General features: G+C 38.3%; 1 protein-coding gene across 1 annotated transcript in view; it reads right to left on the reverse strand.

The window, feature by feature from the left end:
* Positions 1 to 11,346, reverse strand: part of LOC128641613 (uncharacterized) — a 116,602-nt gene extending 105,256 nt beyond the window's left edge. The window contains exons 1-2 of the mRNA XM_053694151.1: positions 11,151 to 11,346; positions 8,945 to 9,216 (exon numbers count right to left, since the gene is read on the reverse strand). Of these exons, the coding sequence (XP_053550126.1) occupies positions 8,945 to 9,216; positions 11,151 to 11,272 (394 nt within the window). The 5' untranslated portion in view covers positions 11,273 to 11,346. The remainder of the gene's footprint in view (positions 1 to 8,944; positions 9,217 to 11,150) is intronic.
* Between the last annotated feature and the right edge of the window lie 4,908 nt (positions 11,347 to 16,254).

The following is a 16,254-nucleotide window of genomic DNA, read 5'->3' on the forward strand; positions in this document are numbered from 1 at the left end:
TAGCCAAGAGGAAAAGCAAGAGGGAGAAAAAAAAGGGGAGGGGAAATTCAGCTCTTACTTCTAATACCAGATATTTAATTGTACCAGTTCTGAGTTTCTGAAAGGGAAAATGATATGCTCTATTTCACTTTCTGGGAAACTTTTAATGAAAACTGACCATTTTTTAAAGAATGTTTTAATATCTTTCTCCTCATTTATATTAGTATCTCTTTGCTCTAGCATACATTGTTTTTTAAGGCAATTTTTGACTTCTAATATTGTGGGGGCCCTGTGGTTCTTCCAGCATTTGATAATTAAATACCTAGCTGCTAATATTGAGAGTATTATTAGTTTTTCTTGAGGGTGTTGCACTTCTCCTTGTTTTATACAAAATATAACTAGTGTAAGTGTGAGACCCAGAGGGGAGGCTTTCAATGTATTATTGAACCAATATTCAAGTTTATGCCAGAATTGTCCAATTTTCGGGCAACTCCAGAACATATGTTTTAAATCTGCTGCTACTAAAGAGCATTTTGGGCACTTTTATATCCCTTTTGTGGAGTAAAGTATGCTCTGTGCAGTAGTTTAGTATGAGCTTCTCTCCAGGTTGCTAAAAGTGTTGCCTGGGATACTTTTCTTATAGATTTTTGAAGAAATTTTGGATCTATACTGCAGGGAGCGATTAGTCTGTTCCACTCCATTGTTAATTGATCTAGGAAAAAAACTCCCTTGATATTATTCAAAGATGTATAGCAAAAGGTGATAGACATGTGACCACTCTTTATTAATGCCAGCCAACTTTCCATCTTACCCATGTCCCAATCCCATCCTACCTTTTTAACCATTTCTGAAATAAAATGCCGCATTTGAAGATATGCAAAAAATTCACTATTTTCTAAATTAAACTCATTTTTTAGTTCCTCAAATGTTTTTACACAATGTATGTCTTTTCGGATAAATTGTTGGACCCTCCTTAGATCCTTAGTGTGCCATCTATCAAAGATTGCCAACTCTAAGCCCGGGAGGAAATCAGGACTCCCCCTAATAGGCAAGTGTTGTGAAACATTGCAGTTAACTTTTAAGATAGTCCCGATCTTCCACCACGCTCTAATAGGATTTGAAATCATTTTAAGTTTCTTGATTTCTGGCGGTAATCCTTTTGGTTCACAATGAGCCAAACTTATGGGAAGAAACGGGTGACAGATGTTTTCATCTACTAGGTTACTGGTCACATAATTTTTTATGCAAAACCAATCTGTCACTGTGCGGGCTAAGAAAGCTAAATTGTATAACCTTATATCCGGGAGGGCTAGCCCTCCAAATTCTTTCCCTACGGAGAGCTTGGGTATTGATACCCTGGATCTTTTCCCTTGCCAAATAAAGTTTCTGACTGCTGAATTGAGTGACCTGATGTCTTTTTCGAACAAGAGTATAGGGGTATTCTGTATGACATAAAAGTTTTGGAAGAAGAACCATTTTGTACAGCGCCATTCTCCCAGGTAGTGAAATTGGTAAATTCTGCCACATTTTTAATTTCTCTAGTATGATTGACAAGATTGGTGTTACATTCAATTTATAGAGATCTGATGGGTTGACTGGGATAGTAATACCTAAATATTTAAATGATTCTTTCACCTCCTTAAATGGGCAATTTCTTAGCGAGTCTTTTCTTTTCCTTAACCATAGAATCTCTGATTTGGATGCGTTTATTTTATAGCCGGAGAAGGACCCAAACCTATCTATTATGCGCATGAGTTTAGGGATATTTTTCTGTGTATTTGATAAATAAAGAAGTACATCGTCCGCATAGAGCGCAATTTTCAATTCATGTTTAGTAATTGTGATCCCTTGAAGGGAATGTCTGACTTTTATTGCCAAAGATTCTATTGCTACATCAAAAAGGAGAGGAGACAGGGGGCAACCCTGTCGCGTGCCCCTCCGAATTTCAATTTCTGACGAGAGTTATTTATAATCAGTTTTGTAGAGGGACTTTTATATAAATTTTCTATAAAGCGAGGAAAATTGTCTGTAAATTTAAATTTGTCAAGAGATGTGAATATGTGGTTAAAATAAACTGAATCAAAAGCCTTCTCAGCATCGATTGCGACTATTGCCAGATCTGAATCACCCCCTATCTCCTCCCCAATGTCCGACTTCAAGATTGAGTATTCTGTTATTGTTAATACCTCTCTGATTTTAGATGCAGAATTACGATGCTTAAGAAACCCTGCTTGATCCCTATGAATAATATGGCTGAGGCAGCTCTGTAATCTACTAGCTAAGATTGAAGCTAAAATGTTAAATTCTGTGTTCAAGAGGGCTATAGGCCGATAGGACTCTTTTTGGGTTGGGTCCTTCCCTGCTTTAAGCAATAGTGTTGTGAGTGAGGCTGTGAAACTAGCTGGAATAGTTTTGCCCTTTATATAAAAATCATTGTATAAGTTACACAGATAAGGGCCCATTTCTGGGGCAAGAATTTTATATAGCTCGTTAGGGAGCCCGTCTGGACCAGCCGCTTTATAGAGTGACAGTTCAGAGATCGTTTTCCTAACTTCTTCCTCTGAGATTGACTTATTTAAATTAATACAAAGTTCTTCTGGGACTTCGGGGCAATTTAGCTCATTCCAAAAGTCTCAGGACTGCTCTGTGTCTGTGGTTCTTGAAGAATAAAGGTCTTTATAATATTTTGTAAAAATCTCTAAAATAACCCCAGGTTCAGTCAGCATTTGCCCTTCCTCTTGTATTTTGTTGATCATTGAAGGCTTTTTTTCTCCTTTAATCAGTCTGGCTAGTAATTTGCCCGACTTGTTACCGAACCTATACATTTTTGCCTGGAATCTGAGCTCTTTTTGAGTTTCTATAAACAATGCTAGGTCATCTCTTTCTTTTTTAGCTTTAGTGTATTTGGCCCAGTAAAAAGATGATTTGTGAAGGAGAAAACTGTTATATGAGTTTACAACAAAGTTAATAGCTTCCTTCTCCCTGTTCTTCAATTTCTTTGATATCTTTGCGGCATATGCTGTTATTTCTCCTCTGATAACTGCCTTTGCAGCACCCCAGAAGATTTCTGGCCTATCAATGTAATCTGAGTTAAATTGAATATATTCCATAAATTTATCCCTCAGGTGTTTTTTAAATTTGGCATCACTTGCTAGGTAATAAGGAAACCTGAATCTCGTTGCTACTCTCTTTGGGTTATTTAATTGTATCTCGAAGGTAATGGGAGTGTGATCTGAAATAATTATTGATGTAATTCCTGCTTTAGTGTTGTGAGAGCAGATTCTTTCATCTATCAAGAATAGATCTATTCTAGATAATGTTTTGAACGCCCTAGATATACAGGTATATTCTCGCTCATCAGGGTTTTGAGCCCTCCAAATATCTTTAACCGATAGGTTATGGAGAAGTTTTTTAAATATTTTTGTTTCTAGACTTTACCTGTCTGTTATTGCTTCTCAGTCTATCCAGTGGAGATTGAGGGGACATATTAAAGTCCCCGCCTAATATCAAATAACCTTCTGAGAGGGAAAGTGCCAGAGATTGTATTTGATTCCAGAAGTCATAGTTAAGTTCATTAGGTGCATATATGTTGAATAATGTATAAATTTGCTTAGCAATACGAATTTTCAATATCACAAATCTCCCCTCTGGGTCAGCCCTTACCTGCAGTATGTCATAGTCTACCCTCTTACCTAGCAATATCACCACCCCTCTTTTCCTCCTGATACCAGGTGAGGCAACTACCTCTTTTATCCAAGAGCCTTTCAGCTTCATCGTTTCTTCGATGTTTACATGTGTTTCTTGCAGAAACATTATATCTGCTTGAAGTTTTCGCATGTGAGAAACTATAGCTTTCCTCTTTATGGGAGTTGAAATGCCTCCAATATTCCACGATAACACTTTTAACTTATCTTGTTGCTTTGTCATCTTAAAATAAAAAACTTTGCTAGATAAAGGATAAAAAAGGTGATATGGTAACGAGAGAGAGGGGAACACAAAGGAAGGGGGAGAAAAAAAAAATAAAAAAATAAAAATGATGAAGGTTTCCTCAATTGTATGGCTGGAGAGGGGGACTAACCCCCCCCATCTCCCTAACTGGGAGGGAACTCCAATTTGCTATTACATCCATATTATTATTTTGCATCACCTGTCTTAACAACAGAATAAAAGAAAGAAGAAGAGAGGGCACTCCTTTATATTGTTCTTATCTGAGAGCCTCTTGTAATCAGAACACTTAACCTGGAGAATCTAATTCAGAAAATAAATTCTCGGCATCTTTTGCACTATCGAAAAAATGTATATTATCTCCCATATAGACTTTCAGTTTAGATGGGTATATTAACATTGCCTTATAACCTTTTTGAATGAGTTTTGTACAAATAGGTGCCAGTTCTCTCCTTTTTGTGGAAGTTTCCACTGAAAAATCCTGAAACAAAAAGATCTTAACCCCATCTATACTGATAGGTTGCTTCTTCCTGTAATGTTGTAATATTTTAATTTTGTCTAAATAATTCAAAAAACGTACTATAACTGGCCTGGGTCTGCTATTTTTGTTATCTGCCGGTGGGGGACCAATTCTATGAGCCCTTTCAATTGTTACCTGTGTATCTGGTATTTCTAGAAGATGGCCTAAAGTTTCTGTTACAAATTGAGATAGATTTTCATACTTCTTTCCTTCGGGTACGCCTATGATCCTAATATTATTCCTTCGGGCCCTGTTTTCTAGGTCTTCGAGTTTTAACTGCATTTTATGAATTTTTATAGCTGCATCTTCTAGCTTAGAATCTTGTACTACTGTGAGATCCTCTATATCTGATACTCTCTGTTCTACCTCTTGTAGCCTGTTTGAAAACTGTCTGATTTCCTGTGATAGCAAGACTATATCTTGCTTTATTTCAGTTTTTAAGGTTTCAAATTTAGGGGTCAGGGCTTCTGAGATATTTGTAACCAAGTCTTGCATATTAAACAAATCCTTTGTTGGATTTGGGTTTGTTACATGGTGAGCGTCTGCCACAGAGTCTGGGACTCCCTTTGTTTTTTTATCTCTTCTACCCGCCATGCTTGGGGACAAATTCTTAGAGGAAGTGTTGAGAAACTTGTCCATGTGATTCGTACGTGTGGGAAAAAATTAAGTTTATTATTATAGGGAACAACCCTTAGTGAAGAGTAGTGAAGTTGAATTGTGAGCGTGACTCTGTGAGTTTTAAGAGTGGATAGAGCTAATAGCTAAAAAAATAAAAATAGTGAGGAAGGTGGGTGAAAGAAAAACTAATAAATTACGTGACTATTCGTGCCTGTGTGTGCCGGGTAGGCGGGGAAAGAAAGGAAGGAACAAAAAAAAAGAAAAAGAAATCCCCTTTAAAAAACCATGTACAAATTGAGATTGTGTTAACAGATTTTAGCACTTTAAGAGTGAGTCTCAAATCCTGTGTCCAAATTGTCATTTTTAACTCTTAGTGCCTCGGACCCCCTGATTTATTACTCAGATAGGAAAATTTGACAATGGGGCTTACTACTTGTAGAGTATATTACCCCCTTTTACTTTTCTCGTTCTATTTGGTAGCCTAGCTCCCAATGGTAAGGTTCTTACTTCTTGTAATAAGATCTTCAAATTGTATTGACATTTTTACTCTGTTTGATAAAGTTAGATTAAATGGCCCCTTAAGAGATATAATATTATTTCTGATATTAAATTTGAAAACCTTATATTCAGGTCTTATATGCAAATTAATATTGTGTTCTAACCCTAATAAGGGAAAAAGAGTTAGCAATATAAAGAAACACTTTTTATTCTTATTGTGGTTCAGTTCCAAGTTGTCTGAGTTTATAATTAGGACTTTTTACTATTGATATGTCTAGATTATTGCTTCCATGCTCAGCTTTTTGAATATGTATCTTATATAAATGCAGGGAGATACAGATAGATACTGTTCATTGTAGCTGTTTTTAGCAACTTTTGTACTTTCGTTTTCCCTTTGAAATACTTCTTTTATTCTCCCCTGCTTCCGTTCCTTTGCTTGTATTTATTTTAACTTTAGGGTTAAACTTTTTTTTTTTGGTATTGTATTCCCAGGTCTCTCTCTTTTTTCTCCTTTTCCCCTTTCCTTCCTTTTTATCTATGCACAAAGATAAAATTATAGCAAAACACTTTGCGGCCCGAAGTAAAAGAAGTCTTAGCGTGCAGTACTTTAGACCTTTCTTTAAGTTCTGATTATATCTTTGCCTTTGTCCCCCTCCTTTGCACTATATTTTTTTTTCTTTTTTTATTAGCTTTTAACGGTGTTCCAGTGTATGCAAAAACTTGTGAGCTAGTTTCACTTTATGTACTCACCCTCCGGCGCTCTTCTGTGGTCACCAGGCCCAGGTATGTCCTTTTAGTTTCGGCCCTTTTTCTATGTGGTAGTGAGGAGCAGGGATCCGATGAGAAGTAGACCGCACAACACCAACCTCCTTACCCCAGCTCCTCCCGCGCAGCACCGGTGGGGGAGGAGGGAGCTCCGGTAAGTATTCTGTGTTAGGTTCTGTAACGGGATATGTATGTGTAACCTTGATAGTTGCCTTCTCGCTGCAACTCCCAGTAGCACTGCCGTTACCCGGACCCACTCGTACCTTCAACTCGTCTTGAGCGCCAGGTCACCCTCTCCCATGCAGCACCGGTGGGGGAGGAGGGGACCTGGTAGATATCTTGTGCTGAGTCCTGGAGCGGCAGTGAGTATGTTCAAATTAAGTAATTGCCTCCTTGCAGTAATTCCCGGCAAGAATGCCGTAGTCCAATCCCGCTCAAGACTTTAGCCCGGTTTGAAGGCGAAGTCACCCCCTCCCTCGCAGCATCGGTGGGGGAGAGGGGGGAGGCAATCCGTGATCCCTCTCCGTTTTTCAGGGCGCTCCCAGACGTACGCGATGGCCCGCAGTGGCCACACTTGGCAACCACGGCGGTCAGTCCTTAGTCTCTGCACCAGAGGGGAAGACTATCTGATCGATAACCCAGCAAGGGGGGACAAGGCATTGGCAATAGCAAAGTCAGTATCAGTCAGAGCTTCCAGCCGTGCAGGTAATTGCGTTGAGGAAAGTGTTAAATGCCGCACTTTTAACTTTGCTTTCTTCCAGCTTTGCAAAGAACGATTTGCTCTATTTACGGTCCCCTTCAAGTTAGGAGTTTGTAGTACCAGTGGGTTGGAATTTCCACTATATGTTCCGGCAGCATATGTCCCTTGCTGACCCGGTGGCAGCCCCTTTTCTCAGGGCTTGGCGCGTGAAGAACACCGCCAGGTGCGTTAGGGCTGGAGCACAACCACTCAGCCACCTATGCTAAGCTCCTCCTCCGGAACTCAGAGCCTAGAGCAGCAATTTTAAACAACTTTCCATTTTTACTTCCATTAAATTGTGCACAGTCTTTTTATATTTACACTTTATGAGTCACCAGCTCCTACTGAGAATGTGCAGGAATTCACAGACTATACTTATATGCATTTGTGATTGGCTGATGGCTGTCACATGATACAGGGGGAGTGGAAATAGACATAACTGAAAGTTGTCAGAAAAAAAAAAAAATTCTACTACTCATTTGAAGTTCAGACTAATTGCTATTGCATTGTCTTTTTCTCGTGCGCCTACTGTATTTACTGGTACTTTAAATTGTTTTAATGCAGTGCACAATAGCTAATCTCCCTCCCTCATTCCCTTGTTATTCTTTGTTGAAGAGATATCTAGATGATAGGTAGTGTGAACGTCTAAAGCATTGCATGACAGGAAATTTTGCTGCCATATAGTGCTCTTCCCAATGTATAACTTTATTGCAAAACTATATAGTGCTGCGGACACGTGCACACTCCTGAGTTTTAGTGTCTATAAAACAATGGGAGCTGCCATGTTGTAACTTAGGTTACCTTCTCTGCTGTAGCCAATTAGAGACAGCTATAAATAGGTCACTAGAGTGTGCAGCCAATGGCTGTTTGGAATATAACAGTGTTCTGTGCTTCCATTAAATGAGAATTATCCCTAAATCTCACAATAGAATAACAGACAAAAAGAGTGCGCTACAAGCTAATTACACCTTCAATAAGAACCAATATACTTTGAAAACAATTATTTATATTGATTGATATAATAAAAGATGGAATAAAAACTTTTAACGCCGTTATATTCCGTCATATTTACACTGGGCTTTAAAGCCGTTATGACGGAATAGAACGTCATATCAAACGGCTGTCCTGAAGCCTTCTGCGCTTCAAGGACTTGATCGCGGTCTGGAGGGCGTTCCTAGGGTTGTAGGGACGCCCCCCAGATGCGATCCAATAATTGAAATCTCGCGAAAAAATTTGGGTTCAGTGTCCCTTTAATCTATGGTTTTTAACTCAATATATATTTTTTCACTCTGTATTCTTAAACAACGATACTTTTACAAGTTTTTATTCTCTCTTTTATTATATCAATCAATATAACTAATTATTTTCAAAGTATATCGGTTCTTATTGAAGGTGTAATTAGCTTTGTAGCGCACTCTTTTTGTCTGTTGTTACCACCTTTTTGACCGCTGTACTTTGCACAATACAGAGCAGAAGCTTTTACATCTGTTTTAAACTTACAGAGATATAAAAAGCCCATAGAAATAATACGGAGAAATCCAGCCTAAGAAAAAAATAAAAAAAAAAAAAAAAAAAAAAAAAAATGTACAGCTCCCTCTCTGTATAGTGCAGCTAAACTCGAGCGCATGATACGGCTTGTTAAGAAAACAGCAATATGCGAACGTGCACTGGTTCTGTCACAGGGTGCAAGAATACGTCAATGCCAACAGTGTGAAGATGCAGAGCTTCACTGATAAAGGCTTCATAGACACAGCATTGTCGCATAGTACTGTAGTTTTACCCAGCAGTTTAATGTCCATTTAAAATGGATTAAAATTTCCCTTTAAAAAAAAAAAAAAGTCAAAATATCAACTATTTTATTCTAAGATTTGAACTCTCACCTCCAGATGTGGTGGCCCCCCATCCAGTTACCCAGCATTCCATTCCCTCAGGGAAGGTCATAGACGGAGAGGGCACACAGACGGGCAGGATGTATTCTGTGTAGGTGACCGGGCTGGATAGCTTTATTAGAGCAATGTCTCCAGATGTCCCTGGTCCTGTGTATTGGGGATGTATGGTTATACTCTGCACACTGGAGGTGACCTCATGACGGCTGGTTAGCGAAAGCTTGTACGCTCCCAGGCGCACTTGGTAGAATGACGGTGCCGTAGAGCTGGGAGGAAAAACAAACAAATTACCATAAATAGGGAAATCTCAGGTATTACAGATTGTGATTAAGTTAAATTATCATACGGATGTAGGGTTGTGACCTCAGCCGTGTATTCCTGAGCACTTATGAGTTACACATGCTGCAGGGTGGGACATGAATTACACAGTAGACTTGGGCATGATCGAAAAATTTGTTTCGTATCTATTCGGATTTTTTCTAATTTCGGTTCGGATCGATTCGGAAAAATTCGAATGAATTAGTTTTGGATTCATTCGGATTCGAATAAATTCGGAAATTGGGAATTTCGGTATGTGTTAGGTGAGATGTGCTGTGTATTAGACTAGTATTATGTACTGTATATTAGGTGTAACCCATAGCAGAGTGATATAACCTAATATACTGTACAATACTAGTGTAATACACGGCCATCCGAATCTACCGAATACATCCGAACTAATTCGGTAGATTCGGCACTATCTCAATTCGGAAATTCGAATTGATCCGAAACGAATCGCACATGTCTATTACACAGTACAGAATACAAATAGTGACACTGAACAGCACAATACAGGTTACTCCCTGCAGCATGTAGGGTTGTCACCTCAGCCGTGTATTCCTGGACACTTATGAGTTACACATGATGCAGGGTGGGACATGAATAGTGCTGCCCAGGGTCACTATGTGTGCGCTGCCCAGGGTCACTATGTGTGCGCTGCCCAGGGTCACTATGTGTGCGCTGCCCAGGGTCACTATGTGTGCGCTGCCCAGGGTCACTATGTGTGCGCTGCCCAGGGTCACTATGTGTGCGCTGTCCAGGGTCACTATGTGTGCGCTGTCCCGGGGCGCAGTGCATGTTGCCCCTTTGCACACCCTGCAGCATGTGTAACTCATAAGTGTCGGCCGAGGTGGCAGCCCTATATGGATCCCATCTCCTCAGTTACACCTCTATAGTCACAAAGTGTTAAACAAATCCACAAAGTGCTAAAAGGGACAAACCAGTCTTATGTTTGTACTTATCTAAGGCTCCTTACCAGCTATTTGATTTCCAACATTAAAGGAACTAAAAGGAAAACTTAGGTTACAAAAGTTGCCATTTGGTTGTTTAAAAAAAAAAAAAAAAAAAAAAAAAAGTAAGGTTTGTGTCCAGATAAAACACGGCCGAGGTGCAACACCTTAAACAAATGGAAGAGGTGTTTAAAAAAAGGAGACAGTAAAGTCAAAATTACACTTTCATGATTCAGATAGAGCAAGTTTCCAATTTACTTCTGTTATCTAAGTTCCTTTCTTCTCTTGGTATCCTTTGTTGAAAAAGAATACCTAGGTAGGCCAATGAGCATCAATGCACTAACAGGAGCTAGCTGCTGATTGGTGACATCACATATGTGCCTAGTGTCATTGGCTCACCCGGCAGCTAACTCCTAGTAGAAGATTGCTGCTCCTTCAACAAAGGATAAAAAGAAAATGAAGCAAATTTGAAAATATACGTAAATTAGAAAGAAGTTTAAAAGCAATATGCACTGTCTGTCTAAATTTTCCTTTATGGACCAGTTAATGCAGTAGATTTGGATAATAAACAAATGCATTATAAAAAGGCAATGCAATAGGACTTAGTCTAAACTTCAAATGAGTTCTGTCTATTTCCACTCCCCCTGTACCATGTGACAGCCATCAGCCAATCACAAATGCACATACGAAAATTCTGTGATCAGTGAGAGCTGGTGACTCAGAAAGTGTAAATATAAAAAGACTGTGCACATTTTGTTAATGGAAGTAAATTTGAAAGTTGCTTAAAATTAAATCATGAAGTTTAATTTTGACTTAAGTGCTCCCTTTGTTGTTGCTGCCATAGAATAGAACAAAATCTTGTCAAACTCGTTCATTAACCTCTATTTTCATTCTCCCAGTGATCTAATAAAATGATAAAAACTAATACTCACTATTCAAAGCAGTGTGCAGCGGTCATTACCCACTCCCTGGAGATCAGGGACCCTCCACAAATATGGGAACCTTGGTACATTAGGCTGATCTGCCAGGGCCAATGTCCTTCTGCAGCATTCATCCCTCCAACTATCCGACTGGACACAACTGGTGACCCGCACAGCAGGGGCTCGGGGGTGACAGATGGGGCGAGGGAGGTTACTTAAGCAGAAATAAAATGGTATTTTTACAGCAGAATACGATTTGTTTAACATGCAGAGCAGACAATGCAGCGTTTCTTCACCTTTGTCCTGCGCAGCACAGCGTACGATTAACAATTCCACTATTAAAGCTAAGGGACACGATACTCATATTCTACCCTGTATAAGGGACACGATACTCATATTCTACCCTGTATAAGGGACATAATACTCATATTCTACCCTGTATAAGGGGACATAATACTCATATTCTACCCTGTATAAGGGGACATAATACTCATATTCTACCCTGTATAAGGGGACATAATACTCATATTCTACCCTGTATAAGGGGACATAATACTCATATTCTACCCTGTATAAGGGGACATAATACTCCTATTCTACCCTGTATAAGGGGACATAATACTCATATTCTACCCTGTATAAGGGGACATAATACTCATATTCTACCCTGTATAAGGGGACATAATACTCATATTCTACCCTGTATAAGGGGACATAATACTCATATTCTACCCTGTATAAGGGGACATAATACTCCTATTCTACCCTGTATAAGGGGACATAATACTCATATTCTACCCTGTATAAGGGGACACAATACTCATATTCTACCCTGTAGAAGGGGACACAATACTCATATTCTACCCTGTATAAGGGACACAATACTCATATTCTACCCTGTATAAGGGACACAATACTCATATTCTACCCTGTATAAGGGGACATAATACTCATATTCTACCCTGTATAAGGGACACAATACTCATATTCTACCCTGTATAAGGGGACATAATACTCATATTCTACCCTGTATAAAGGACACAATACTCATATTCTACCCTGTATAAGGGACACAATACTCATATTCTACCCTGTATAAGGGACACAATACTCCTATTCTACCCTGTATAAGGGGACATAATACTCATATTCTACCCTGTATAAGGGACACAATACTCATATTCTACCCTGTAGAAGGGGACACAATACTCATATTCTACCCTGTATAAGGGACACAATACTCATATTCTACCCTGTAGAAGGGGACATAATACTCATATTCTACCCTGTATAAGGGACACAATACTCATATTCTACCCTGTATAAGGGGACATAATACTCATATTCTACCCTGTATAAGGGACACAATACTCATATTCTACCCTGTATAAGGGACACAATACTCATATTCTACCCTGTATAAGGGGACACAATACTCATATTCTACCCTGTATAAGGGACACAATACTCATATTCTACCCTGTATAAGGGACACAATACTCATATTCTACCCTGTATAAGGGACACAATATTCATATTCTACCCTGTATAAGGGACACAATACTCATATTCTACCCTGTATGAAGGGACACAATACTCATATTCTACCCTGTAGAAGGGGACACAATACTCATATTCTACCCTGTATAAGGGACACAATACTCATATTCTACCCTGTATAAGGGACATAATACTCATATTCTACCCTGTAGAAGGGGACACAATACTCATATTCTACCCTGTAGAAGGGGACATAATACTCATATTCTACCCTGTATAAGGGACACAATACTCATATTCTACCCTGTATAAGGGACATAATACTCATATTCTACCCTGTATAAGGGACACAATACTCATATTCTACCCTGTAGAAGGGGACACAATACTCATATTCTACCCTGTATAAGGGACACAATACTCATATTCTACCCTGTATAAGGGACATAATACTCATATTCTACCCTGTAGAAGGGGACACAATACTCATATTCTACCCTGTAGAAGGGGACATAATACTCATATTCTACCCTGTATAAGGGACACAATACTCATATTCTACCCTGTAGAAGGGGACACAATACTCATATTCTACCCTGTAGAAGGGGACACAATACTCATATTCTACCCTGTATAAGGGGACACAATACTCATATTCTACCCTGTATAAGGGGACACAATACTCATATTCTACCCTGTATAAGGGGACACAATACTCATATTCTACCCTGTATAAGGGACACAATACTCATATTCTACCCTGTAGAAGGGGACACAATACTCATATTCTACCCTGTATAAGGGACACAATACTCATATTCTACCCTGTATAAGGGGACATAATACTCATATTCTACCCTGTATAAGGGGACACAATACTCATATTCTACCCTGTATAAGGGACATAATAATCATATTCTACCCTGTATAAGGGAACACAATACTCATATTCTACCCTGTATAAGGGGACACAATACTCATATTCTACCCTGTATAAGGGACACAATACTCATATTCTACCCTGTATAAGGGACATAATACTCATATTCTACCCTGTATAAGGGGACACAATACTCATATTCTACCCTGTATAAGGGACACAATACTCATATTCTACCCTGTATAAGGGAACACAATACTCATATTCTACCCTGTATAAGGGACACAATACTCATATTCTACCCTGTATAAGGGACATAATAATCATATTCTACCCTGTATAAAGGACACAATACTCATATTCTACCCTGTATAAAGGACACAATACTCATATTCTACCATCCCTGTATAAGGGGACATAATAATCATATTCTACCATCCCTGTATAAGGGGACATAATACTCATATTCTACCCCGTAGAAGGGACACAATACTCATATTCTACCCTGTATTTGGGACATAATACTCATATTCTACCATCCCTGTATAAGGGGACATAATACTCATATTCTACCCTGTATAAGGGGACACAATACTCATATTCTACCCTGTATAAGGGGACACAATACTCATATTCTACCCTGTATAAGGGACATAATAATCATATTCTACCCTGTATAAGGGGACATAATACTCATATTCTACCCTGTATAAGGGGACATAATACTCATATTCTACCCTGTATAAGGGACATAATACTCATATTCTACCCTGTATAAGGGACATAATACTTATATTCTACCCTGTATAAGGGACATAATACTCATATTCTACCCTGTATAAGGGACATAATACTCATATTCTACCCTGTATAAGGGACATAATACTCATATTCTACCCTGTATAAGGGGACACAATACTCATATTCTACCCTGTATAAGGGACATAATACTCATATTCTACCCTGTATAAGGGGACATAATACTCATATTCTACCCTGTATAAGGGGACATAATACTCATATTCTACCCTGTAAAAAGGGACATCAGGAATTATCGGATGATCTGTTATTAAAATATTTTTAAAGGGGTTCAAGTATATATTTAAATTGAAGCCAACACAACAGTTGTGAAAATCTTCCACATCCCTATTGGTGAAAAAGGACAAACCTCTTCATGTCTTACAAAAACATTGGTTGATTTAAAGTAAAAGGAAAATCAGAATTAAACCTGCATGATTCAGATAGAGCCGGTCATATTTAGAATCTTTTAAATTCACTTCTATTTTCAAATGTGCTTTGTTCTCTTTGCGTATTGAAAAATAATTTGCACATATCCTACACTAGTGTGAGCCAGCTGCTGATTGGTGGCTGCATACATTTCTCTCTTGTGATTAGCTGGCTAGATATGGTCAGCTAGCTCCCAGTAGTGCAATGCTGTTCTTTTAGCAAAGGATAGGAGAACAAACAATTATATATAAAGATAAGAGACATCTAAACCAGTGCTACTCAACTGTTCTCAAGTTCCCTCAACAGGCCAGGTTTTCATTATAGCTGATCAGTAACCATGGTAACCAACCTGCTCTCACCCATCAGCTGATTATTTCACCTGTGCACTGGTTCAGCTATAAAGGAAACCTGGCCTGTTGGGGGAACTTGAGGACCGCGGTTGAGAAATAATGATCTAAGCCACCCAAAATGCAATGCAACAGATTTGTATTGCTGCTGCACAGATGATTCAGTTGCGGGGTCCTTACCTTCTGCTGCTGCAGCCCAGATCATTCCTACAAGAATAAATAAGAATATTAATGTCAGTCAGAGCAGTTTATGACAATGATATAAACACACCACAAAACATATGGATAGCGTAACTGAGCGTGAGCCCTTAGACCAAATGATTGCCACCCCCTTAAATATAGGCATAAAAGATTTATTTATTTTATTTATTAAATTATTGCATTGGTAAAAGGGTATAGCGCTGTGGAATCTGTTGACGCTCTACAAATAATAATAATAATAATAATAATAATAATAATAATAATAATAATAATTCAATTCCTTTAGAAAAGGACAATGATTTTATTTCAAATCATTCACTATTAAAGTGTGTGGGGATTGTTGTAGATAAATGCAATACTAGAGCCTAACCGTACACATCTTGTGAGCCAAAGACAAAAGGCATATGTGTGTAGCAACCATTAACCGGCTGTGCTGGAGCCTACCTAGGTATGCTTTTCAATAAAAGATATATAAAAAAAAGTCAACAGAAATGTAAAAACCATATTAATATTACATGCTCTATCTGAATCATGTATAAAGTATAGTGTATGTTTTTTTTTAATTAAAAAAATATGATTGAATAAAAATTTGAGGAGGAAAACATTTCCGAGTTTAATGTCGCTGTAATGTAAAAAAATTTGTAAATTCAGATATTAAGATGGTAAACATAAATCTACACAAAGAATCTGAAAGCGCAAACCACAGTAACGTATGGTATAAAATACAAAGTTAGTAGTAGCCATCAAAAGGGGTCATTATTTGTTTGTTTTTTTACAGCTCAAGAACCTTTGTGCATAAAAACGATAGTCATAGAAGTAGGGACATCTGCAATTACTATCGATTAATTGTTGTAATGTTACGTAAATTACTCAGATTGTAAAAACAGTGATAACTTCCAAAAAGGTCAATATCTTGATATTAGGATTACTGGATTATTTGTATTTTAAATGGAAATTAAAA

This window comes from Bombina bombina, chromosome 11, assembly GCF_027579735.1.
Source record: "Bombina bombina isolate aBomBom1 chromosome 11, aBomBom1.pri, whole genome shotgun sequence".
Classification (NCBI taxonomy): Eukaryota; Metazoa; Chordata; class Amphibia; order Anura; family Bombinatoridae; genus Bombina; species Bombina bombina.